Source organism: Phalangium opilio, unplaced genomic scaffold (genome assembly GCF_054372755.1).
Source record: "Phalangium opilio isolate 3A_F unplaced genomic scaffold, DU_Popi_V2 ptg000483l_1, whole genome shotgun sequence".
Lineage (NCBI taxonomy): Eukaryota > Metazoa > Arthropoda > Arachnida > Opiliones > Phalangiidae > Phalangium > Phalangium opilio.
Genome location: NW_028324236.1, coordinates 388,846 through 415,115, shown reverse-complemented (window position 1 = coordinate 415,115; position 26,270 = coordinate 388,846). Strand labels below are relative to the sequence as shown.

The following is a 26,270-nucleotide window of genomic DNA, read 5'->3' as shown; positions in this document are numbered from 1 at the left end:
TCGGTAGTAAGTAGAAACGTTTCGGTAGTAATAAGAAACGTTTCGGTAGTAATAAGAAACGTTTCGGTAGTAATAAGAAACGTTTCGGTAGTAAGTAGAAACGTTTCGGTAGTAATAAGAAACGTTTCGGTAGTAATAAGAAACGTTTCGGTAGTAATAAGAAACGTTTCGGTAGTAAAAAGAAACGTTTCGGTAGTAAGAAGAAACGTTTCGGTAGTAATAAGAAACGTTTCGGTAGTAAGAAGAAACGTTTCGGTAGTAATAAGAAACGTTTCGGTAGTAATAAGAAACGTTCCGGTAGTAATAAGAAACGTTTCGGTAGTAATAAGAAACGCTTCCGTAGTAATAAGAAACGTTTCCGTAGCAATAAGAAACGTTTCCGTAGTAATAAGAAACGTTTCGGTAGTAATAAGAAACGTTTCGGTAGTAATAAAAAACGTTTCGGTAGTAATAAGAAACGTTTCGGTAGTAATAAGAAACGTTTCGGTAGTAATAAGAAACGTTTCGGTAGTAATAAGAAACGTTTCGGTAGTAATAAGAAACGTTTCGGTAGTAATAAGAATCGTTTCGGTAGTAATAAGAAACGTTTCGGTAGTAATAAGAAACGCTTCGGTAGTAATAAGAAACGTTTCGGTAGTAATAAGAAACGCTTCGGTAGTAATAAGAAACGTTTCGGTAGTAATAAGAAACGTTTCGGTAGTAATAAGAAACGTTTCGGTAGTAATAAGAAACGTTTCGGTAGTAATAAGAAACGTTTCGGTAGTAATAAGAAACGTTTCGGTAGTAATAAGAAACGTTTCGGTAGTAATAAGAAACGTTTCGGTAGTAATAAGAAACGTTTCGGTAGTAATAAGACACGTTTCGGTAGTAATAAGAAACGTTTCGGTAGTAATAAGAAACGTTTCGGTAGTAATAAGAAACGTTTCGGTAGTAATAAGAAACGTTTCGGTAGTAATAAGAAACGTTTCGGTAGTAATAAGAAACGTTTCGGTAGTAATAAGAAACGTTTCGGTAGTAATAAGAAACGTTTCGGTAGTAATAAGAAACGTTTCGGTAGTAATAAGAAACGTTTCGGTAGTAATAAGAAACGTTTCGGTAGTAATAAGAAACGTTTCGGTAGTAATAAGAAACGTTTCGGTAGTAATAAGAAACGTTTCGGTAGTAATAAGAAACGTTTCGGTAGTAATAAGAAACGTTTCGGTAGTAATAAGAAACGTTTCGGTAGTAATAAGAAACGTTTCGGTAGTAATAAGAAACGTTTCGGTAGTAATAAGAAACGTTTCGGTAGTAATAAGAAACGTTTCGGTAGTAATAAGAAACGTTTCGGTAGTAATAAGAAACGTTTCGGTAGTAATAAGAAACGTTTCGGTAGTAATAAGAAACGTTTCGGTAGTAATAAGAAACGTTTCGGTAGTAATAAGAAACGTTTCGGTAGTAATAAGAAACGTTTCGGTAGTAATAAGAAACGTTTCGGTAGTAATAAGAAACGTTTCGGTAGTAATAAGAAACGTTTCGGTAGTAATAAGAAACGTTTCGGTAGTAATAAGAAACGTTTCGGTAGTAATAAGAAACGTTTCGGTAGTAATAAGAAACGTTTCGGTAGAAATAAGAAACGTTTCGGTAGTAATAATTTTGACTTTTAGGTAGACCCAAAAATTTGTCGAAATATTCTAAGTTCCCTCGCCGGTTTCTCTTTCTAATGATGTATTCTATCTTGAACGTGTGAGTACGGAACACTTAATGAGGTGGGGACCGTAAAAGAAGCCTTTTATATCATTTCCTTCTAGATCTTGTAAATAATATAAAAGGCTAACAATTTAAAATATTTCCGTGGAGAAGTTGGCTTCGAATCCTTTAGGGTTCGAGTTTATTAACTCGAACGAAATCTCAAATTTAGAATTTCGCGGGTATTATTTTTTTCTTTCTTAAGTTAAGCGTTAATTTTATAAATATTTTTAAAAATTGATTTCGCACCATTTTAATGCTGGAATGGTAGACCGAATTATAGGCGTTTATAATATTCTCTATTTTGTCTATGTAAAGAAAAGTGTTAAAATTCGTGAAATATTTATACATTCTACTTTTGATCGTTCGATTAAACCTTTCGACAAACGGCGCTTGGTGCGGTTCGGAAGTTATTAAATCAAAATTAATATTTATATTTTAAAGAAATTTCTTAGCTTTAAAATGAACGAATTCCTTACCGGAATCGGAATTAATATCCCTGGGAAAACTTTTCTTCATGCTGGATAATTAGTTTCAGCCCATCCAAAACCTCGTCAGCAGTTTTACGTATTGAAGGGACGATGTAACCTTTTCTAGAAAAACCGTCAACACATTTTTATAAATAATTAAAATTATCGTTAAATTTAGCTAAAGACCTTATGTCGACTAAATTATTTTTGAATCGATCGTCGATATTTTTTTTTTTTTTTTTTATTGTACTTTTATCAATCGGATTTACAATATGGAATTTTTATATAGAATGTACAAAACGCCACGTTCTGCTTAAGCAAAATGCTTGAGCGCAGAAGGCGTACATGCTTATAACATGTTACTTTTCGGACGGATATTTTTTTTTTTTTTTTTTTTTTTCTTTTAACGAAATTTACCAACCAAACCAATTAGCTATTATAGAATATTTTGTTTTTAACCATTTTTGTATCTCCACTTTATATCGATTTAGATTATGTTCAACTTTAATTGTTGTATTTAGATAATTAAATATTTTAGGCCCATGAAATGTAACATTTCGTTGGCTGCTTGCCTTTCGAAACTTGGGGATTTGGAAGTTAAGAGAATCTTGCATTCTAGTGCAGTGCTCATGGGTATATAACATGGAATAATTTTTCCTACATTTATACAAGTCTACCAGTACAGTTTTTATATATAATTCTCTTATCGTCAAAACATCAAATTCAACATAAAGCAACTTAGTATTATAAAACCACGATTTTTTTAGGAGAGTTCGCAGAATTCTATTTTGAAGTTTTTCTAGTGGATCAATGCAAGTTTTAGTAGCACTTCCCCATCCAATAATGCCATACGTAAGTAATGACTGAATCAATGCGAAGTACACCGTGCGGAGTAATTTCACATTTAAAACTGTTGTTAACAAACGTAGTTTATACAGAGCATATCTTAATATTTTAACTAGATTTTGGATTTGGGGTTTCCAATTTAGTTCAGAGTCTATATAAATTCCCAGGTATTTAAATACATTTACTCTTTCAATTTTTTTACAATCACACAATTTAGTTAAGTTTTCAGCACATTTATTATTTGCATGAATCAGTAACTCTGGAGCAACCATACCTTTTGGCATCGAGAACGGAATAAATTTAGTTTTCTCTACATTTAAGTTTAGTAAGTTTTTGTTTAACCAGTTTGTAACCTTTATTAAACCAATGTTAGCTTTTTCATATACTTCAGACCAGGTATTACCTACGTATATTAGAACCGTATCATCAGCAAAAGCGTTCAATGTATCTGAATATTTGATTTCACATAACTCATTAATGTAAATTAAGAATAAAATGGGACCTAGGATAGTGCCTTGTGGAACTCCACATAAGATTAACTCTGGCGTACTATAAGTATTATTGATCCTCACAACAGATTTACGATTCTTTAAAAAGCTTTGAAACCAGTCATTAGCAATACCACGTATACCAATTTTATAAAGCTTATCTAATAAGATATCATGACTAATGGTGTCGAAGGCTTTGGCTAGGTCTAGAAATACAGCGATAATTTTTTTATCAATGTCCAAATTGCAATTTATAAACTTTGTTATGCTACCAATGGCATCTTCGGTACTTTTCCCTGACTGAAACCCATATTGGTTGGGTGAAATTATTTTATGTTGGTTAAGAAATTTGATTAACCGAGATTTCATACATTTCTCAAATATTTTAGAGATGTGGGGAAGAACAGATATCGGTCTATAATTCGTAAATAACTCTTTATCCCCAGCTTTATAAATCGGGGTTATTATGGCAGTTTTTAAAACTTGAGGAAATTTTCCCTGTGAAAGACTTAAGTTTAAAAGGTAAGTTAATGGTGTAGCTATACACGGTCCTATACTTTTCAGGATTTTAACGCTAATACCATCATACCCTGGAGAGGCGTTATTATTTAAATCATGTATATACCCCACAGTTTCTGTTGGGGTTACTGGATCCAGGAAGATAGACTCTAATAGTGTTTTAGTCTGACATTGAAAATTCCCATCTGTGTTTTTGATTTTATTGGCCATGCTTATACCTATATTTGCAAAGTAACTATTGAATTCATTTGCAATTTTCCCCGGTTCCTCTTTTGCAATAATAGTTCCGTTCGATGTTTTAAAACTTAGATCATTGAGCTGATTATTATCTTTCGTTGTTTTAGACGTTATTTCATTTATTATTTTCCAGGTTTTTGACACGTCTGATTTAACCGAGTTTAACTTTTTCTGATAGAATTCGGACTTTACTCTTCTCAGAATTAACGTTAACTTGTTTCTATATGTTTTACATTTAATTTTAAGATTTATATTGAAAGGTTGTTTTTGTAATTGTCTTTGTAGGTCATCACGCTTTTTCATACAGTTAAATAACCCTAGAGTGATCCAGGGTTTTAAAATCCGTGCTTTGTGGTTACTTGGATTCTTACTGGGAATAGTAATTTGAGCTAGATTAATATAGAATTTCAAATTCTCCATAAATCTATCAGTAGCCTTGTCAGTATCCTCACAGTTCATTATTTCAGACCAGTCCTCAAAACCCAGTAACATTTTCAGCTTTGCTTCGTTTAGTTTTTTAAAGTTCTTCACATCCAACTTGGGATCGTAAGGTTTCCATTTGTTAGAAAACTCTAGGTTTAGGAACGTTATCTTATGATCGGTTATATAAGTGTCAAATATAATTGAAAAAGTGTTATTTAAGTTAATATCTTCAGATCTCTTAAGGTAAATATGGTCTAGACATGAATTGCCCCTAGTTGGGCTATATATGAATGGTATAAAACCGTAATTACACAAAATATTGACGTATTCGCTACTTATTTCCTCATCTAAGGTATTTATGTTTATATCCCCCACAATTATACAATTTTCTCGATATAATCCGCGTAGTTCATTCTCTAATGCCAAAAGGAAAGGTCTCATATCAGTACTCGGAGACCTATAAATCACTATTAGCTTACAAACTACTCTATCGATATTTGTAGAATCCATTATGTCCAGTTTTATAGAATTAGTTTCACTCAGCCTTATTTCTGAGTATTTAAACCGTAAACCTTTCTTAATAAATATCATTATGCCATCACTGCGATTGACAAATTCTGTCGTATTTATTCTATTGTATCCATTTAAACTATAGAGGTCAATTTGTGTGCCCTTGAGCCAACATTCAGAAAAAATCATTATGTCTAAATCTACTTTTAGTTCATCATAAAAAACACAAAATTCATCAAAATTTTTACCAATACTTCTAATATTAAAACGCATTATTTTTAGGCCTTTTGTTTTTAGTGTAGTTCTACAACTTGCAATATCTGTTAATATTAATTGGTTTGGTTTTTTATTTATATTATTATTGAGAGTTTTAATTAAATCAAACATGTGGTTTTTAATCTTAAAAAACGAAACAAAAGTTTAAATGTAAAAGAAATATCATAGTTTTAACTTTTTAAGCTAGGTCCTGTAGATTTCTTATCTTAGTTGCTTTTATACCGTCATCCTTGCGCATAAAAATACAACCCGCAGAGGCCCAGACATATTTAATTTTTTCTTTAGCCGCGTACATCTTAGCTTCATACAATAATTTTTTGTTATACCCTGATAGTTGTTCATTAATATAGAAAGGTTTTTTTGGCCAGGATTTACTGAGCGCTTTCAAGTACAAGCCTTCTTTACGCTTAATTTTGAAGGCGGCAATCCAAGCTGCTTTTATATCTTCATTTTTAAATTTAACTACTATATTTCCCGGAGTTGCTTTATTGTTATTTTCTAGATTCAGTTTCTTAACTACTCTGTAACAGTCTATTATAGACTTTTTGTTAAACTCTACTTCAATAATTCTACCTATTTCAGATACCAATGTACTCAGGTCTTCATTAATTGTCTGAGGAATTCCATTAATTTCTATATTTGATTTTAGCTTATCTTGCTCTAAAAAGTTTAGCTTAAAATCTACATTCATTAATTTTTTATCTATTTCGACGACTTTGTTTTTTAACATTTGATTCTCGTTTTCTAAGCTAATTTGGTTTTCCCGTACATCTTTCAATTGATTGACAAAATCGTCTATCTTATTTGAGCAGAATTCTACACTTCTTTCAAAGTCTTTCATCTTTAGTTCTATGTCATCTAATTTATTAAGCTTCTGGCATATTTCATTGATCTTGGACATAAGTAGAGAAGACTCACCACGATTTTCCGTGTTTGCCGTGCCACCATCTTTATCTGATACTCCCACAGCTTGTTGTTTACACTGCACGCAGACCCAAGTATTCTTTTTGGATCCTAATTTTCGCAGATTTTCCGGGGTTTTAATACTTGTACATTGCACATGGAATGACGCACCGCACCCTTTACAATCTATTGATTCTTTTCCAATTGCTAATTCTTCCTCACACGATTATAATAGACATTCTACGTCTCGGGAAATTTCTTAATTGTATTTTATGCAAATTATAAGCCTCGGACCTTTTTCAAAGTTCTCGGACATTTTCATTAGAAAATCCTTTGTCTTTAAAGTATAAAGATTGGATACTGGAAAAAGAAGCGGAATTCGAAACGACGAAATGAATTTCTTTCAAGACATTCCCTTGGTTGACGAATACGTTATCAATCCTCCCTTTTTAGTGACGTTTTTCATAGCTAATCCCGGGTTTGTTTTAAAATTAATCTAGAATTAGAAGTTTTTGTAGGAGTATCTTTTTTATTCTTTTTTTAATTGGCAAAGAACTAGGCGTTGCTACCAGAATCGGGGATATTTTACGTTTTAAAGGCGTAGTTATTAAATTTTCCGGCGAGAGGTTAGACGGCCGCACACTTTGTTGTTGTTTTTTGTTCACGTAATCTTCGATGTAAGGCTCGAACTCGTGCCAACTGATTATAAAGACATTCACGAACGTCGCTATTTAAGATCTTTTTGCCGTTTATATAGATAGAGCCGTTGTTGTCCGAACATCTTAATCGTCGTTCGTTATTGGTCAGATAATTTTAAATATCTTTAGAACGACCTCTATATTTCATAGAGAAAGGGTTAACAAAAGGCTGCAAATTATTATCGTAATATTGAAATTTACTTTTGTTAACGTTAGATATCTTTGCATTAATTGGTCGTATAAAACCCATTTCGTCTAATCTTCTAAACCAGTTTACCCAAAAATCTTTCTCATTTAGTTTTCCGTACTCGACAAAATATTATAATTTCCTTTTTTGTCAGTCGACGACTCTACCATAGAAAATAAATTAATAAGGAACAGAAGGTTTAGCATTGCCTGTACAATGTTTAAGGAACGGGGGAAGAGATAGGGGTTGAGTTCAATACTGGGGTATTTCTCTTTCCGGTTGTTCTCTTATTGGCTCTTTCAAAGATCGTCTGCTCTAGCGAAAAACGAAAACGAAACCGAGGGTTAAGGTCTTAAACTCGATCGTTTTAAGAAGCTGATTTTTGTGAGTATAATATTTAAATTTATTACATTATGTTTAAACTAGTATTAAAATATAAATAATATATATATATATTTATGCATGTAGGGTCACTTTTTTGGAAATAGGAAGATTAAGATTGGCTGAATGGGGCGAGTAAAGCATTGTGTATATGGCCAGTGTCCCATGAAAACAAACCCCAAAACTAACGCGGTTAATTGCCCCGGAGTTTTCTTCATTAAGTTTCCTTCACCAGTAACTCAACGTGAGAAATGTGAAAGATGGATTAAAGCATGTGGTAGAACAGATCTTCAAACCTCAGATATTAAACGATCAACATATATATGTTCTCGACACTTCGTGAATTTCTGTGGCCCCTCCACAGATAAACCAGATCCGGTTGCGTTTTTGGATTTACACCCTGAATTTGAGTGACAAAAATGGTAATAAATGCAAATTTTTCAAGTGTGTAGTGAATAATAAATATTTAAATTTTGCGTTTTTGCTTTAATTAGATTTCAAGTTGTCAAAAGTCTGAAACCATAGTTGAAACATCAGTAGTCGTAGAAAAAGAGCCAGATAATCTGTTAATTGAAATCTATGATTCGGGACCATCCTTGATGGATTGTACAGAAAACCCTGCAAATGAAAGTGAAATAGACAATCATAGTATAGCTGATAGCTTGAGTGTGAACTTCTATGATTTAAAACCACAGCCAGGTTGGTTGTTGGAAATAACAGAAAAAGAAGCAATTTTTAGTAAAGAAAACAAGAACTATTTAACAATGCAATGTATATTCAGCCAAAGCTCAGGAGAAAAAATAACTGTCTATGTAAAAGTCATGAATGAATTAACTGCGCTGCCTATACCTGGTGAAGGTGAAAGTAAGACACTAACAAAAGATACTGACATTTATGAGTATCTTAAAGAGGTCAACAAGTTCACGTCTTGTAGTGGAAATTCGGATTTGGATCTTGTACACCTTTTCAAAAGCAAATCAGTATCTTCACGCCAAATTAATGGAGTCTATGGTGAAAATTCGAAATCTGTTTTTAGTAAGAATTGTCAGCGCTACGTCTATTCATACCAAAAGCGATGTCCTGCGTGCACCGACTATAGATCATCTTTAAGAAAGCTACGTCTAAGAAATTCACGGAAATTAGACGCTAACAGGGTTCAATCTATGAAACTTGTAAAGAAATCTAAAAAGAGAACCATTTTAACGGAAAAAACCAAGAAAGATATGAATAGCCTAATGATTCTGTTGCAAGAAAAACTCAAGGGGGAACAGCCTGGAACACTGCCATGGGTGTTTTTAAGGCAACAAATTAAAGCCATGAGAAGATCCAAATTCGGTATGAGATGGGACCCGCAGTTTATTAAATGGTGTGTATATTTGAAACAACAAACAAAAGCCATATTAACAAAAGCCTATGAGACAGTAAGAAAATCTGGTCTCCTAACCCTTCCAACAACAAGGACTTTGTACAACCATAATCATACGCAGAGTTACAAACCTGGCTTTTCACCAGATATGTTTTCAAACCTGGCCAAGGATTGTGATATAGCTAATCTCCCAGAACATCAAAAATATTTTGTACTATCATTAGATGAAATGAAGATAAAAGAAGACCTTGTGTGTCATAAAAACACTGGTCTTTTGACTGGCTATGTTGATATAGATAAAAATCACAACCAATTGCATGATATGGAACGAGAGGTTAAGGGTGTCACAACTCCACCGCTGGCAACAAATGTTCTTCAACTCATGATACGAGGTGTAACGAACAATATCATTCATGCTTTTGCACATTTTCCAACGAAAGGTGCCTCAAGTTCCGAACTTAATAGTATTATTTGGGAAGCTATAAGGAAACTAGAATCCAGTGGGTTTCGAATCATAGCCGTTGTGGGTGATGGTGCTGTTGCGAATAGGAAATTTTTTCATATTTCTCAAGAATCTGAAGGTGAAGGCCGAAAGGTCCCCTTTAAAACTGTGAATTTGTTTGCTATGGATGAAGAAAGACCACTGTATTTTATATCAGACGCACCTCATCTAATTAAAACAGTGCGAAATGGGTTTTTAAATAGTGGGACTAATTCCAATGCTCGAGCACTTTGGATTAATAACGAGGAGATTAGTTGGAAAGTTATATTGAAATTATATTTCATGCAATTACGGTCAACTGGAGAATTTAAGCACCTAAACAAGTTAACGTATGCACACGTATACTTGCATAGCTACTCCAAAATGAAAGTGAATTTGGCGACTCAAGTTTTAAGTGAAAGTGTGGCTTGCGCTATTGAAACTCTTCTTGCTAACAGAAAGTGTAGTTACACGGAGACTATAAAGTTCATAAGTGTCTTTAACAAATTCTTTGATCTCTGTAATGTGAAGAATTGCACAGAAGGTATCTACAAGCGAAATAATGATAAAAAGCCTTACACCAGTGTAGATGATCAAAGACTTAAAGTATGTTGTTTGCCTGTGGAAATTATAATGGTTTTGCTATATTTATTTTCTCCTACTGTTTAGTGGTTGGAATTTGATTTCATAGACTATTTGGAAGATTGGGAGAAGCAAGTCATGGAGCGCCCAGGAAACTTCAAGAAATCAGAAAGGGATAGCATGCTTCTTAGCAGAGAAACTATTGAAGGTTTAAAGATAACTGGTAAGTTTGAAATGGGGTTAATTTGTTGCTGTGAATGTTAATTTCTAACTCATTTCAGCACTATCAACTGTAAATATAGTGAAATTTTTAATAAGGAAAGGAGCAAAATTTGTTTTGACGCAACATCTGAACCAGGATGTACTAGAGCAATTATTTGGAAGGCATCGTGCTGCAGGTGGCAGGAACACTAACCCAACTGTATGGCACTTTGGAGCAAACAAAGATAGTTTCCGCTCGCTCAAGGGATTAGTTTTAGACGCGATTGGTGGAAATACGAAATAAAGTTTAAACTTCTAATTAATGATTGAATATTAAGATATGTAACGAAATTATTAAATTCAAATGATGGATTCCTGAGAGCACATAAAATAAATTTATTTTTTATGCTTAAAGCTACAGAACCTTATACAAAATCAACAATACCATTTTTATCACAAATTCATCAGGTCACTTTTTTAATCACAAATTCATCAGGTCACTTTTTTAATCACAAATTCATCAGGTCACTTTTTTAATCACAAATTCATCAGGTCACTTTTTTATCACAAATTCATCATGGTACTTGTATTAGAAAAAACATCACAAAATCTTTATCACTAAATTTAATGACTAAATTAAATCTTTTGTAATCAAGTTCAATGAAAGTTTTCTTTCTCTTTACGCTGAAATGCTTTTCGTTTTATCTGTGGTTTCTCGACATTCAAGCTCAAGTTTGAAACATTGACTTTACTCGGTGCTCTTCTATTTGAATTCACATCTACGTTAGCTAAAGTAGAATATTTAGTTTTCCTTGGGTTTTCGTGTTTTTCCAAAATTTCTACTTCCAAGCTTTTAACATCACCCTTCTTTGGTCTCAACTTGCGCTTAGAACTAGTATCCTCTTTCGCAACTTTATCTAATAATGCCCCTTTCTTCTCTCTCAAACTTAATATAACTTCTTTAGGTGCTTCAGCTTCCTTCTTCGCTCTTCGAGTGGTCATCTTTTCATATATGACAGGCTTTTCCAACCTTGTTTCTTTTGGTTGTTTACTTTTTAAAACCTTGTCTGAATCAGCTTCATTCTTCGGTCTTGGAGCAGTCATCGATCCAGATATGGCAGGCTGTTCCAAGCTTCTTTCTTTTCGCTGTATACTTTTTAAATACTTGTTTGCTTCAACTTTCTTCTTCGGTCTTGGAGCGGTCGTCTGGCTTGCTTCTTTTGGTTGTTTACTTTTTAAAACATCGTCTTTTTTGTCGTTGGTCGATAGCTTTAAGATATTCTGCTCATGTTTTTCAGGCAACCCTCAGCCCCTTTTTAGCTCTAATGCTTTCCTTCATGTCGTGTTGAAATATTTCCTTTACATCTTTGACTAAGCACTTGCCTCTCGTGTCCAGGAATATGCTCAACATTTTCTTGAGCCATTTGGTATCGCCAAATCCATTCAGCTCAGACCATAATTTGGTTATGTCACTATCTTTTATCACTTCGCGCATGGCGTTTATTTTAAGGTTCTGATTTCGTGTTACTTTATAATTAATGCTGTAATGCTCATCTGATAAAGCTTTGATTTTCAGGAAGAGGTCAAAACATTTGTCTGATACGTTAATCAATCCTCCACGGGATAGCTTCTGTATCCAGGCTTCCGTGTCCTCATTAGTTGATAACATATTTTCGTCTTTGGTTAAATTGTTTATTATAGATTGGGGACATTTCTTCTTAATCAATGCGCGAACAACAAATCCGCAAACATATCGCAAAACATCATTGTTTATTCTCGTTTTTGAAGGTGCATAACAGATTGCTTCGCTATCACCAAAATCAAGCATAGCTTCTATATCTTTCCTTCTTTTTTTCTCGACCTTATCAATTAAGTTTTGAATTCCGAGTTTAAGTTCTACATTCAATCGGCCGAAAAAAATCTGCAAAATAGTTTGCACAAGAGTTCTCTGTACTGCTATCAGTAAACCCTGAAATGACTCGTAAGACTGTATTATTTTCAATATCTTGTCACTCTTTCTCTCATCAAAACACAGCTTATTTACTGATGATTCGTAATCGGCAATCGTTAAACAGTCTCTCGAATTTGCCTTTATTGACAATCTTAATAAATGGTCAGAGATTTTTTCATAGATAACTTTGTCTTCAAGACTTTCTTTTTGTATGTCAGTTATAAAAGCTGTGATATACTCTTTATGTATGATGAAATCATCACTAGATATTTCTTTAATTGCAAACGTTGTCGTTTTTATAATTATTGCTATAAATAATAAACAAGAACATAGTGTTTAATTTAAAATAAAACCAAAAATCATGCATTTCTTCAAGGGCCAAGGCTTACGAAAATTATAAAACTATTACCTTTAAGATCAGCTTCAAATATTAGTTCTCCTTGAACTGCATCACTTGAATCAATAACCCGTAAAGCTTCCTTAGTAACAGCCCCTTCCATTTTAAAATCAAAATTAAGTTTTTCTAATTAACCGCCGACGCGAACACGACCCCAAGCCAGTGCGCCGCACAATCAGGCGAGTTGAAGAATGAAGACTACATACGAGAGTAACGATATTCTCGTTTATAGTCTTTGCTGGACTATACACATGACAGAGCCATTCAGAGATGGCGCTAATTTCCGGAAATAGAATAGACTCAGTTTGGACTCTGTTTCAAGGTCGGGACAACTTTTTCCTAGTCTTCTGTTCCTTATTAATTTATTTTCTATGACTCTACTTCCCTGGCGTAGAATTCGTTAGAGGTTGTTGATGCTCTCAACGAGGTATACATTATCTTTCGCATACTTCATTTTCTAGACCCAAATAACGAGCCAATAACAGATGCAGCCAACGGAAAAGCATAGAAAATATCCCCGAACCTTTTTAAATAATTAACAAAGGAAGTTTAAATCTCAAAAAGATTTTTTATATACTAACTTTCCTAATTGATTTTTATGATTAGGCAATTTCTGGAAAACTTTCGGGCTTAATCGATCGTTTCCGTTTATAGCATTTTATGCGACTTCGCCAAGGGTTTCTATTAATTATCTATTAGCTTCTTCCAAAATGCCTAATAGTTGTTTCTTTTTTAATCGCGCTAAGGCATTAATTAATTTTCTAGGCAAAAACTTGACAGTTTTTAGTTTGTTTTTTTGGACGACCTATTACGTTTCGAAGTCATAGTGAAAATGAAAGCGTGTTTTAATACGGACATTCTTTTATTTATTTTGGGATTCTATTTTTGTTTCGCCAGGAAAAATATTAGTTCTGATTCTCCATTCGTCTTTACAATTGTGACTTAAATCGAATAATAAGTAAGAAAAAGGATTTTTAGTCACGTCCGCGAAATTATCTTGTACAAATTTCCGAGCACAAGGATCCATTTGCTTAAACAGAAAATTAACTTGCATTTTATCACGATCAACTAAATAGTAATAATACTCGCTCTAGTGATGACAATTTTCATGGACATACTGGAGTCATACTCGTTCTTCGTGGTCTTTTGAAATATGAAATTCATAACAAAATCTAGACACCAGAAATAGGAGACCTTACCTTTTTAACATAAATCACCTTTCGAAATAGAGGCGTTTCATCGCAATAATACCCTTTTATCACGAGAGTTTGATTTAAGGACAAACATTAAGCATTACAACAGTATTTTCCATGCTATTTTGAAATAATGGTTCCATGAGGATCGATAGAATTGAGTACAACTATACATTATGCATTATCTGGAGTTTGATGAAATAGTGGCTCTTCATTTGAGTCTTTAAAAATATCCCACTACAAACATTCGGTTTTATTAGCTTTGAAGAAATAAACCAAAATACAAAACATCTATTCACCCATTTAGATAGTAAGTGCTTTTAATAACATGATACACTAAGATTGCACCACAACCATTTTAAATTAGCAAATGTATTCCAGAATATTAAGACTTGGCTAGTAAAAACAAATAAAATTGACGATAAAAAAGGTAATGCTCATATTACAAAGTTATATTTTTGTAGCTATAGAAACGTAACCACACCGAGACCTTTGACATGATAGAAAAAATTCGTAAATAAAATATTACCACAATGCAACTCCTATATCCACGGTCGCAAATTTTAAAATGTCGATAAGATACATTCTTTTTCAATAATTCAAAAACTGTTGATGATAGAGAATTGATAATTAAGAATAAGATACATATTTTAGTTCCCCATCAAATGACACATAATTTGAGGCGCAGGTCCAAGCACAGGCTACTAATGGGAATTTTTTAAAAATCTGAAAATGTTCAACTTTTTAAATATTTTTTCGGAGAAAATTATTGTGATTTTCGTTATGAGCGCGGTAGATTCATTTTAAGGAAGTGTCTTCATCTTCCTTTTATCTTTAATATTTCGCAAGATATTTCACTTTGTTTAAATTTATAAAATTGAGTACCCTCAAAGTTCCACAAAAACTGAAAATGAAACCTTATACCCAGATACCTTAAACCTTTCATATTGGGTGTTTCTTCCTATCCCTTACGAAAATACCCTGATCAAATACTGGGAATTTGATAAAAAATACCTAAAGATATACTAATCGGTCAATTGAAATTTTGATAAGGCTTGTTGGATCTAATTTTGATAAATTTTTGACAATTTTAAACTCATTCAAATCAAACTGATAAGAATCTACTCTATAATGTATACTTTGATCGACTTTAAATAACATTTTCCTTTATCAAATAAATATTTGATAAATATTTGAATATATCTCGCCCTATCAAACACAATTTGATCAATGTTTGATAATGTCTCTCCCTAAAATATTTATCAATATTTGATAATATCTCTATCAATGAAATTAAACTTTATCCGTATTTGATAATATCTCTATCAATGAAATTAAACTTTATCCGTATTTGATAATATCACAATACCTCAAACAAAATTTGACAATGACTAAATACTAGTTTATTTCTCACAGGTTCGGAATTTTAAAAGATTGATAATTTTAAATGATGAATTACAACGTGATAATGTTTTGATGATAAATTACAACGTGATAATTTTAACATTATAAATTATAATATGATTATATTATTTTACTTGATTTTGCAGAATTAATAAGAACATTTTCAAATTCAGTTTGATTTCTATCAAAATAATTCAGCCCCATTTTGTTTAATTATTTTATATTTGCCCCTTTACACCCAGATAAGCAAAGAGATGAAACCCTATCGTTCACGCAATTTCAGCTGAAATGTTCTACAATTATAATATTTTGAGCCTTTATGAAATGGTGCTACAGCAAATGATGAACCTCGATATTGTTGTTGATCAAATCACGGTATAAATTGATTAAAATTTGACCGAAACACGGTGTGAACACAGATTAAAATTTGATCAAAACACGGTGTAAACGGATTAAAATTTTATCAAGGCAAGGTATAAACTGATTAAAATGTAATGAAAACGCGGTATAAACTGATTACAATTTGATTAAAACAGGGTAAAAGCAGTGATTAAAATTTGGTTAAATTTAATCCAAAAACTGTGTAAACAGTGATTGTTCCGTGTTTGAAATGTTATCCAACCTTTACAAAACCAAAATGAAAATTTGACAGAAACATGAGGATTTCGATTAAAATTTGGTGAATTTATGATTTGAATTTTATCAAATTTGTGGTGCAACCGGAATTAGAATTTGATAAAACCTGGTTTCAAATAAGACCAAAGGATTTATTAATGAGTTATTCTATTTGATTATACCGGAATTGAAATTAGTTTAAAGTTGCGACAGAACCAGAATTAAAGTTTGATGAAAGCTATCTTAGAACCGGGATTAAAGTTTGATGAAAGCTATAACAGAAACGGGATCTCAAAGTTTGATCAAAGCTACAAGAAGAAAGGGATCTCAAAGTTTGATCAAAGCTACAAGAAGAAAGGGATCTCAAAGTTTGATCAAAGCTACAACAGAAACGGGATCACAGTTTTATCAAAGCTATGTCAAAAACGGCATCAAAATTTTATCAAAGCTATGTCAGAATCGGGATCAAAATTTGACGAAAAATAATGAAAAAAATTAGATTAATTGATGAAAAAAAAAATCGAGACTTGATAAAGGTGATATAAAATTTGTAATGGCCGAGATAAGCTTGCTCTGAAATGTTTCAGACTTTGAACAAATTTTGATTGGATTTTTTGAAATCAAAATTCTGTTTAATGTTTGATCGGCCTAATTTTGGATTAACTTCATTTGATCAATATTTGATCATACATTTTAGGCTTTTCTGAATTTGTATGAAAGGATACTTCTGAACTTGTATCTTTCGGGTCGGATACTTCTGAATTTGTATCTTCGGGGTCGGATACTTCTGAACTTGTATCTTTGGGGCGGATACTTCTGAATTTGTATCTTTCGGGTCGGATACTTCTGAATTTGTATCTTTGGGGTCGTATCCTCCACTAGACTTCATTAAAATGGAAGTGGCGAATTTAATTCTTAAAATAACCATTAATAATCAAATTTTTTTAAAGCTAAATGGAAAGAAAGGTATAGCTTGTTTTATTTCCCCATCCCGCGGGCGCCGGCTTTGACTGGCTGAGGCTCCGCTCTGCCTCTGCCTGTATTACGTCTTATAGGTAGTTAACATGCGATGACACTACCCTGCCTCTACCTTTATTTTAGTTTTTAGGCAATTTAACATGGGATCACACTACAATACGTCTTTCATTTTCTTTAGCTTTTTGCCAAAAATGAAATCATTGTGAGAGCTGGGCTTATCTAAAGTGATATAAGGTTTGCTTGCGTTGGTTCTTTTGAAAACTTAATGAAAATAAAAGGTATAGCTTGTTATATTTCCCCATCCCGCGGGCGCCGGCCTTGACTGGCAGAGGCTCCGCTCTGCCTCTGCCTGTGTAATACAGGTAGTAAAGCCTAAAATTTTATGGGAGTGACTATTGCCACACACAGTGTGTGGGAATAGCCTCTGCACTGCTGCCACACATTGTGTGGGAATAGCCTCTGCACTGCTGCCACACAATGTGTGGCAGTAGCCAATCACCTATTCCCACAAAGTGGGCGTGGTTCCCAATCCCATGCACGATTGCACGTGGTCGGCGGGACGCCATTTTAGTTTACTCTTCTTTGGCCAGTGAACGAGGTAAGTGAACATTTTTATCGCTCTCCAGAGTTTCGGTTTTAAATGGGTAAATTAGTTCATTGAAATTCTTAAAATTGATTTAATTTACGAAATATAAGCTCATGTTATTTACAAATTGATATATTTGTATGTTATTTGCAAAATTATATACCTATTTGTATAACAGTTAAAAAATACAACGTGTTTGTTAAGCCTCGGCTAGGCTTTAAGGTCATAGGTTATATTTACCCATTAAATTCCCTTTAATAAGATAAGAGAACAGCTGATAACTGTTTTGACTTTTGACTTGATTCTAAAACTTGAATTATTTAACTTTACAGATTATCTCTGACTGTTCTTGGCTGAGTTTTGGTACTTTAGTACTGTGTTCTTGGTACTGCTGTACTGTGTTTGTAGGAGTTTAGTAGCGTTGACGTTGTGTTTAGGAGTTTGGTAGTAGCGTTGACGTTGTGTTTAGGAGTTTGGTAGTAGCGTTGACGTTGTGTTTAGGAGTTTAGTAGTAGCGTTGACGTTGTGTTTAGGAGTTTAGTAGTAGCGTTGACGTTGTGTTTAGGAGTTTAGTAGCGTTGAAGTTGTGTTTAGGAGTTTAGTAGTAGCGTTGACGTTGTGTTGAGGAGTTTAGTAGCGTTGACGTTGTGTTTAGGAGTTTAGTAGTAGCGTTGACGTTGTGTTTAGGAGTTTAGTAGTAGCGTTGACGTTGTGTTTAGGAGTTTAGTAGCGTTGAAGTTGTGTTTAGGAGTTTAGTAGTAGCGTTGACGTTGTGTTTAGGAGTTTAGTAGTAGCGTTGACGTTGTGTTTAGGAGTTTAGTAGTAGCGCTGACGCTGTGTTTAGGTAGTAGAAACTTTGTTAGTGCAATCACTATGCCTTCCGTTTCTCCTCCTCTTGCCCGTTCTTCCGTTTCTCCTCCTCTTGCCCCTTCTTCCGTTTCAGTATTGCATGCCTCTTTACTGGAATTTCCTCCATTACCTCCTTCTCGCCCTGCTTGTATTATTTTGCAATCTGCTTCCGTAGTTGCTAAGCTTTCCCAATCTGCTTCCGTAGTTGCTAAGCTTTCCCAATCTGCTTCCGTAGTTGCTAAGCTTTCCCAATCTGCTTCCGTAGTTGCTAAGCTTTCCCAATCTGCTTCCGTAGTTGCTAAGCTTTCCCAATCTGCTTCCGTAGTTGCTAAGCTTTCCCAATCTGCTTCCGTAGTTGCTAAGCTTTCCCAATCTGCTTCCGTAGTTGCTAAGCTTTCCCAATCTCCAGCTGCAGTCGCTAAGGTTTCCCAATCCCCAGCTGCAGTCGCTAAGGTTTCCCAATCCCCAGCTGCAGTCGCTAAGGTTTCCAAATCCCCAGCTGCAGTCGCTAAGGTTTCCCAATCCCCAGCTTCGGTGTCGTATAATGTCTCTACATTCAACCGTTTTGATTGCCTTGGTCTTTTAAATATTGATTCTTTTCAATCAGTTACTAATTGCATGACAAAGTGTAAGAGTTCCTTGCAATCTGCTAATCATATGACAAAGTGTAAGAGTTCCTTGCAATCTGCTAATCATATGACAAAGTGTAAGAGTTCCTTGCAATCTGCTAATCATATGACAAAGTGTAAGAGTTCCTTGCAATCTGCTAATCATATGACAAAGTGTAAGAGTTCCTTGCAATCTGCTAATCATATGACAAAGTGTAAGAGTTCTTTGGAATCTGCTTATCACATGACTAATTGTAATAGTTCTTTGCAATCAGTTACTAATCACACGGCAAAGTGTAAGAGTTCTTTCAGGAAGAAGATGCAGAACCAGGAGTGTCCCATACTAGTTGGTGGCGGTGCAACATCCGATTCTGAGTATTGTGCCAGAGGGGACGATGGAAAGGTTACAAAGATGGAGCCATTTTTGACACTTGGGAGGATGTTGAATTGACGATAGAATCGTGGTGTAAGCAGAACAGCCATCCATTTCGTAAACGGGCATCAAAACTCGACGACGATGGTAAGTATAAATTTGTTCATTATGCTTGTAAACATCATGGTGATGTTCGCTGTAGAAGTAAGGGAATTAGGGAAAACCAACAGCACAATGCCCGTCGTTGCCAATTCTCTTTTAGGGTGTCTAAATGTGTAACGAATTATAAGGTTACTTGCTGTAAGTTGATACACAACCATCCTGTCCAGCCCTCCATTTTTAGTAAATATCCCAATAACAGAAGATTAAATGGAGAAGAGAACAATAGAGTAGAAACCATTCTGAAGTTAAAGGTCCCAACATTGCAAGTTTAAGAGTTTGTGTCTGATAATTTTGGAAAACTTGTTACATCTAAAGATATACAAAATCTAAGAGCAAATTTAAGGGCAGAACAGTAGGGTGGTATATCACAAGGGGAGATTTTAATTGACAAACTTAAACATCTGTTACCCAAGGATTCTCTTATTGGTATTGAGTTTGATGAAAATAATGAGTTAGAATACGTATTATTTCAAACCCCCACTATGAGGGATTTATGCTTAAAGTACCATGATGTTCTTTTTATGGATGGAACTTTTATAATATAGAGGGCTTCCCCCTTTATGTTATTCTCTGCGAAGATGCAAATCTTAATGGTAGACCAGTTTGCTACTTTTTTGTTAGAAGGGAAGATTCAGCTACTATAGATAAATGCAGTTCAAAATTTGTTCAAGTAAATAGTTGCGTTAGCAATACAAATTTAGTAATGCTAGATAAAGATTTTATAGAAATGAACTTAGTAAACAAGCATATTCCTTCTGCCGAAGTTCTACTTTGTACATATCACGTCTTGAATTGCTTTAAGCCCAGGGTAAATCAGTATGCTGAAAGTAGAAATAGTAAAGGGGATTTAATGGGGTTTTTAATGGGAATGGTTTATTCTTTTGATAATGAGAGCTACGAGAAGCATAAGGAAAGTTTCAGATTAATTGCTAGTGCAGAATGTTTTGCGTATTTCGAGACTAATTGGGATAGCTGTAAGGAAAAATGGGTTATGTTGTTTAGAAGTGGGTTAAAAATATTAGGAAATAAAACAAATAATTATTTAGAGAGTCATAATAGTAAAATTAAACATTATCTTAATTCCCGGATGAAGTTATCTGAAGCAATTGGGGAGCTTATTAAATTTGAAAAGCAAATTGAGGATGACTTAGCAGTTAAACGCTACAAAGAAATCAAAACCACCATTAATACCAATCATATGGACAATTTGCGCCTAAAAATAAACAAAATTTGTTCAGTTGGCGCAACTAAAGTACTTTTTGATCAGGCACATAAATATGAAGACTTGGGTAATAGATACGAGTTTGATAAGTTAAAATCAGAGGTAAAAGTTTCGAAAAATAAGGGGGAGGTTAAGGTTTAAACAATTTGAGTCTTTAAACAGGTGTTCTTGCAAGTTCAACATAAATTATGGATTGCCTATCTGAGTCTTTAAACAGGTGTTCTTGCAAGTTCAACATAAATTATGGATTGCCATGTTCACATATATTTTTTGCAAGAAGTCAGGCTAATATTGATATTTTTAATGAATATTTAGTTAATGATACGTGGAAAAGATGAATATTTTTCAGCATGCTGGAACATGCGAACCTGTTGCAATTTACGTTACCACATCACGTAAAGGGGGAAAAGTTCTAACCAAAGAACAAAAGTTTAATAAGCTTTTACCCTTGGCGAAACAGTTGTGTGATTTAAAGAGAACTACGCATTTTTATTAGAGTTACAGAGGGCTTGGCAGTTAAATGAAAGGGTTTCTTTGTCTGTAGGTAAAACTAAAAATGATATTTTGGCATCAAATAAGTATGTATCTAGTAAAGACTTAATTTCTAGTCAATGGGACTCTAAGGAGTCTGAACATTATTGTCAGAAGAATATAATTGGGGCTAGCGGGGAGCCTGTATATAGTGATAAGGAGGATAGAAGTGATTTTTGTGGGGAGGTTACAGATGATAGAGGGGATAACATTGGAGTTGGTGGGGAGCTTATAGATGGTGATAGAGGTGATAATATTGGAGTTGATGGTGAGAGAGGTGATAATATTGGAGTTGATGGTGAGAGAGGTGATAATATTGGAGTTGATGGGGAGCCTACAGATGGTGAGAGAGGTGATAATATTCTAGGAGAGCGATAGCTCTCTTAGATAAGACTTCATACCGACTTTAATGTATAAGGATGGTTTTTTCAATGGTTATAACTTTTTTGTATCGTATTAACTGCTTTGAAAAAATTCCACAGAACTACAATTCGGGCCCTAAATATGTGGTTAAAATTTCAAAAAGATCCATCCATTAGTTTTTCTTATAAAAAATAAAGTTGCTAAGGGTGGTTTTCATTTCCATAAAAATAATCATAGATTTTGACGAAAACCTCGAAATTTTCCCATAGAAATAACATGGGAAAATATTTTACAGATAACCATCTTGTTGTAGCCGTCATGATATAACTATACGTTTGTTTGATTTGAAAACGGTTTTAAACGAAAGCCTCATATTTAGTATTTGTGCTTTCCAGCTTTCATTGATTAATTTTAAGTTTAAGTATGTTTAATTTTAAGTTTTCAAAATTACTCCAATCTGCGTTATTTAAGCATGGATAGACTGATTTACTAGTAATTATCAGCGCGACCAATATTGGCCTTTTTTTACGTATAGTTGCGTCATATTAATCCGATTGTTTTTTCTTAATGCCTTTTGGTTGAAATGGCCTATCGGTAGTGAGAAAAGACTGCTTTAATATTGTCGCCGTGACAATATTACCAAGTTTGTGGCGGCCGCCATTTTTTTAAGGGGAAAAAATTTGAGAGTGGGTCCTTTTTCGTTGTCATTTTCATATTTTTTGAGGATTTGCTGATGGATGGATTTTAAATATAATATAAAGTAGGTTTCAAGCTTTAATATGAGCCTAATTTCATAATTTTCCACCTTTTTATTGTCCCACAATCTATTCCTAAACTTGCCACTTTTTTTAAGGCGGTGAAACCCGTGAAATTGCGCTAAGCCTTGGTCGCTTCAGCGCCGAAAACAGCTGTAGTCAGAGTGCTATGATATAAGAAATTGACCCTCGGATATCCTGTGACTTGGAGATGGTTATAAAGTTACTAACCCTCGATTTTGGAGGTAGATACTGTCTAGTGACACTTAAAGTAACGATTTAATCTTATAAACAGACTACCGTCATAAGCCCATATCATAAATTAAACGATGTTGATATCAAAGCTTAATTGAAATACTGATACCAATTTTTTTAACTCAATGAATCTTTAATATCAACATCAACAATTGTCTACTGAAAGAGATATCTACTTATATTCCATTCAAATTTATCGCAACATTTCAAATTAACGAATAGAAATGTGCAAATGAAGTTCAAACCGATTATGTGGTTAAAATTTCAAAAAGATCCATCCATTAGTTTTTCTTATAAAAAATAAAGTTGCTAAGGGTGGTTTTCATTTCCATAAAAATAATCATAGATTTTGACGAAAACCTCGAAATTTTCCCATAGAAATAACATGGGAAAATATTTTACAGATAACCATCTTGTTGTAGCCGTCATGATATAACTATACGTTTGTTTGATTTGAAAACGGTTTTAAACGAAAGCCTCATATTTAGTATTTGTGCTTTCCAGCTTTCATTGATTAATTTTAAGTTTAAGTATGTTTAATTTTAAGTTTTCAAAATTACTCCAATCTGCGTTATTTAAGCATGGATAGACTGATTTACTAGTAATTATCAGCGCGACCAATATTGGCCTTTTTTTACGTATAGTTGCGTCATATTAATCCGATTGTTTTTTCTTAATGCCTTTTGGTTGAAATGGCCTATCGGTAGTGAGAAAAGACTGCTTTAATATTGTCGCCGTGACAATATTACCAAGTTTGTGGCGGCCGCCATTTTTTTAAGGGGAAAAAATTTGAGAGTGGGTCCTTTTTCGTTGTCATTTTCATATTTTTTGAGGATTTGCTGATGGATGGATTTTAAATATAATATAAAGTAGGTTTCAAGCTTTAATATGAGCCTAATTTCATAATTTTCCACCTTTTTATTGTCCCACAATCTATTCCTAAACTTGCCACTTTTTTTAAGGCGGTGAAACCCGTGAAATTGCGCTAAGCCTTGGTCGCTTCAGCGCCGAAAACAGCTGTAGTCAGAGTGCTATGATATAAGAAATTGACCCTCGGATATCCTGTGACTTGGAGATGGTTATAAAGTTACTAACCCTCGATTTTGGAGGTAGATACTGTCTAGTGACACTTAAAGTAACGATTTAATCTTATAAACAGACTACCGTCATAAGCCCATATCATAAATTAAACGATGTTGATATCAAAGCTTAATTGAAATACTGATACCAATTTTTTTAACTCAATGAATCTTTAATATCAACATCAACAATTGTCTACTGAAAGAGATATCTACTTATATTCCATTCAAATTTATCGCAACATTTCAAATTAACGAATAGAAATGTGCAAATGAAGTTCAAACCGATTAATTGGGCAAATTGCTATATTGGTCACCGTTACCGATCACAGATAGATTCGCGTCCTTCAGTAGTGTTTATTATGCTTGTGAAATGGTAAGAGAAATCTGCGACTAAAGTTTAAAATAGACATGAGCAAAAAGGGCTTTATTCATATCAACTCGATTACCGAATATCTAAATTTGACCAAAATTAACAAAATATTCTCTTCGTGATTAAAAATCTTGTTTGAAGCAGCAAGCCATCTAATCCTTAATTACCTTATTTTGAAAAAAAAAGGTTAATACCTCTTTCAGTAGATGATTGATTGATATTTCAGTTTCATTGAGTTTAAAAAAAATTGGTTCCGCCATTGGTTAAATTACAATATTGACCAATCGACAATCACAAATTTTAATAACTAAATTACAAAAACCGGTTCAAAACCTTATTAGTTTTGAAACAATTAAATTCTAATATATTATGTACTAGTTAATTCCTCGTAGGTAATAAATTTATTGCCTTAGTGAAATTAATGCTGACAAAATAAATAATAAATTAACTTCTAAAATTCAAATGTAAAATGTGTGCATTATTTCCCAATTAATAAAAGATATCCACCTATTTTTCATTCAAATTAATTTCCCACTTAATATTAATTAGGCCTAATAAGCTTATACTATCAAATTAAGAGGTTTCTTAATTGTACAAAATTATTACAATCTAACATGCAAAAATCCAAGGCTTAAAAACATTTTACTTTTATATTAAACGCCGCAAAAGAATTGACCAATAAACACTAAGTAAAATTGTAATGAAAGAGGAAGTGACGTACATTTGGTTTGGATAAAGGTTTGGCGGGAGATCCAAATGTCGATTTGGATTCGAGTTAGAGAATACGGTTTTAAGCGCCCTGTCCAAATGGAACCGATCCAAACGTTTAGATTTGGATCATCGTCCAAATGATTTAAATATTTAGAGAATAGGGTCCCAGCTAACCTGACTAAGGGTTAGCGTCTGCCTATACTAGACACTCCTGGCAGCCCCCTAGTTTACCCTCATTAAGTTCTAGAGGGAAATAACGCGGGTTGCCATTAGTCTATGATATAGAATGTAATGTCAGCTCTCGTAGTTTGAGGTATTAAGTTCTATGGGGGGAAAACTAGAGCTGCCATTACTATACGCAGAAACCCGTGACGTAAACCAAACACATCAGAGTCTGTAGTTAAATTTATATTATTCTTACCTTTTCAATAAGATGTCCGCGGTATTTAAACACGAATTTACTTTACCGCGTAACCAATTAACGATTTCGTATTTTATTTTGCTGAATTATAACACCGTTGTTTTAAATTTCATGTTGGTTTTTACTTTACGTGAATCCCTACCTTAGTCCCGTTCAACATGGCTTCTTAAACAATAGATCGGTAGAAACCAATCTTTTGTCCGCCTTTTCCACCTGGCTAGAAGCCTTTGATCGCGGTTGTCGGGTGGATGTTATCTATCTTCGGGTGGATGTTATCTTCGGGTGGATGTTATCTATCTTGACCTAGCCAAGGCGTTCGACTCTGTTCCCCACCATCGCCTCTTGGCCAAGTTGCGCGCTTTTGGAATAGGCAATAACATCTATCAATGGATCGAGTCCTACCGTCTCCACCGTACCCAGGCGGTTAGGGTGGAGGATTCATTAAGTGGTTTCCTTCCTGTTGTTAGTGGGGTTCCTCAAGGGAGTGTCCCGGGTCCGTTGTTATTTCTACTTTACATTAATGATCTACCTGATGTACTCTCATCTCAGCTGTGTTTGTTTGCTGATGATCTTAAGATCTTTCGTCTGATTCGATCCTATGATGATGTTCTTTGTCTTCAATCAGATCTTAAAAAACTTGCGACTTGGTCAGAACTCAACGGTTTATCATTTAATGAACAAAAATCTATGGTTTTAACAATTCAGAAAAGCAAATCTGACCCCCAATCTCCGTCCCCGTTCTATCTTTCAGGACATAACATTCAACGAGTAAATGAGTGTCGGGACCTCGGCATTCAAGTTCCACATGACCTTAAATTTCATTCACACATCAATAAAACATGCGGTCGTGCAAATGGCCTACTGACAACTATTAAAGCCAACTTTCCGAAAATTTCTAGCACCCTCCTCTCTCGCCTCTTTGAGTGTTATGTCCGTCCCATACTAGAATTTGGTAGTCAGATTTGGAATCCCTACATGGCCCAAGATATACATCTCCTTGACAATGTCCAGGGTCGTGCTTCGCGCATCCCATCAACCTTGCAACATCTCTCGCGTCAGGCAAGACTTGATTCTTTAGGCTGGTCTTCCCTTTCGCTTCGCCGGACCTATCTAGACCTCACTTGCCTCTTTAAAACCCTAAACCGCCTACT

At 34.1% G+C, this 26,270-nt stretch overlaps 2 protein-coding genes across 2 annotated transcripts; one reads left to right on the top strand and one right to left on the bottom strand.

The window, feature by feature from the left end:
* Positions 1-5,597: 5,597 nt before the first annotated feature.
* On the bottom strand, positions 5,598-6,713 carry LOC149593893 (uncharacterized). The gene is made up of 3 exons (XM_089861656.1): positions 6,692-6,713; positions 6,413-6,610; positions 5,598-6,352 (listed from the first exon to the last, which is right to left on the bottom strand). The coding sequence occupies exons 1-3, from the start codon at positions 6,711-6,713 to the stop codon at positions 5,673-5,675; spliced, it is 900 nt and encodes a 299-aa protein (XP_089717782.1). The 3' UTR covers positions 5,598-5,672.
* A 1,379-nt stretch (positions 6,714-8,092) lies between these two features.
* On the top strand, positions 8,093-10,597 carry LOC149593892 (uncharacterized). Its single transcript, XM_089861653.1, has 5 exons — positions 8,093-8,107; positions 8,158-9,029; positions 9,123-10,116; positions 10,180-10,315; positions 10,374-10,597. Exons 1-5 carry the CDS (start codon positions 8,093-8,095, stop codon positions 10,595-10,597), a joined length of 2,241 nt encoding a protein of 746 aa, XP_089717779.1.
* Positions 10,598-26,270: the final 15,673 nt, after the last annotated feature.

Coding starts and splice junctions, on each gene's coding strand:
- LOC149593893 (XM_089861656.1), bottom strand. CDS start 6,713: ATGTCCGAGAACTTTGAAAAAG. Junction 6,611..6,691: donor GTCCGAGAACTTTGAAAAAG/GTCCGAGGCTTA, acceptor CGTGTGAGGAAG/AATTAGCAATTGGAAAAGAA. Junction 6,353..6,412: donor GGCAAACACGGAAAATCGTG/GTGAGTCTTCTC, acceptor TTAATAAATTAG/ATGACATAGAACTAAAGATG.
- LOC149593892 (XM_089861653.1), top strand. Junction 10,117..10,179: donor TAGATGATCAAAGACTTAAA/GTATGTTGTTTG, acceptor CCTACTGTTTAG/TGGTTGGAATTTGATTTCAT. Junction 10,316..10,373: donor TGAAGGTTTAAAGATAACTG/GTAAGTTTGAAA, acceptor AACTCATTTCAG/CACTATCAACTGTAAATATA.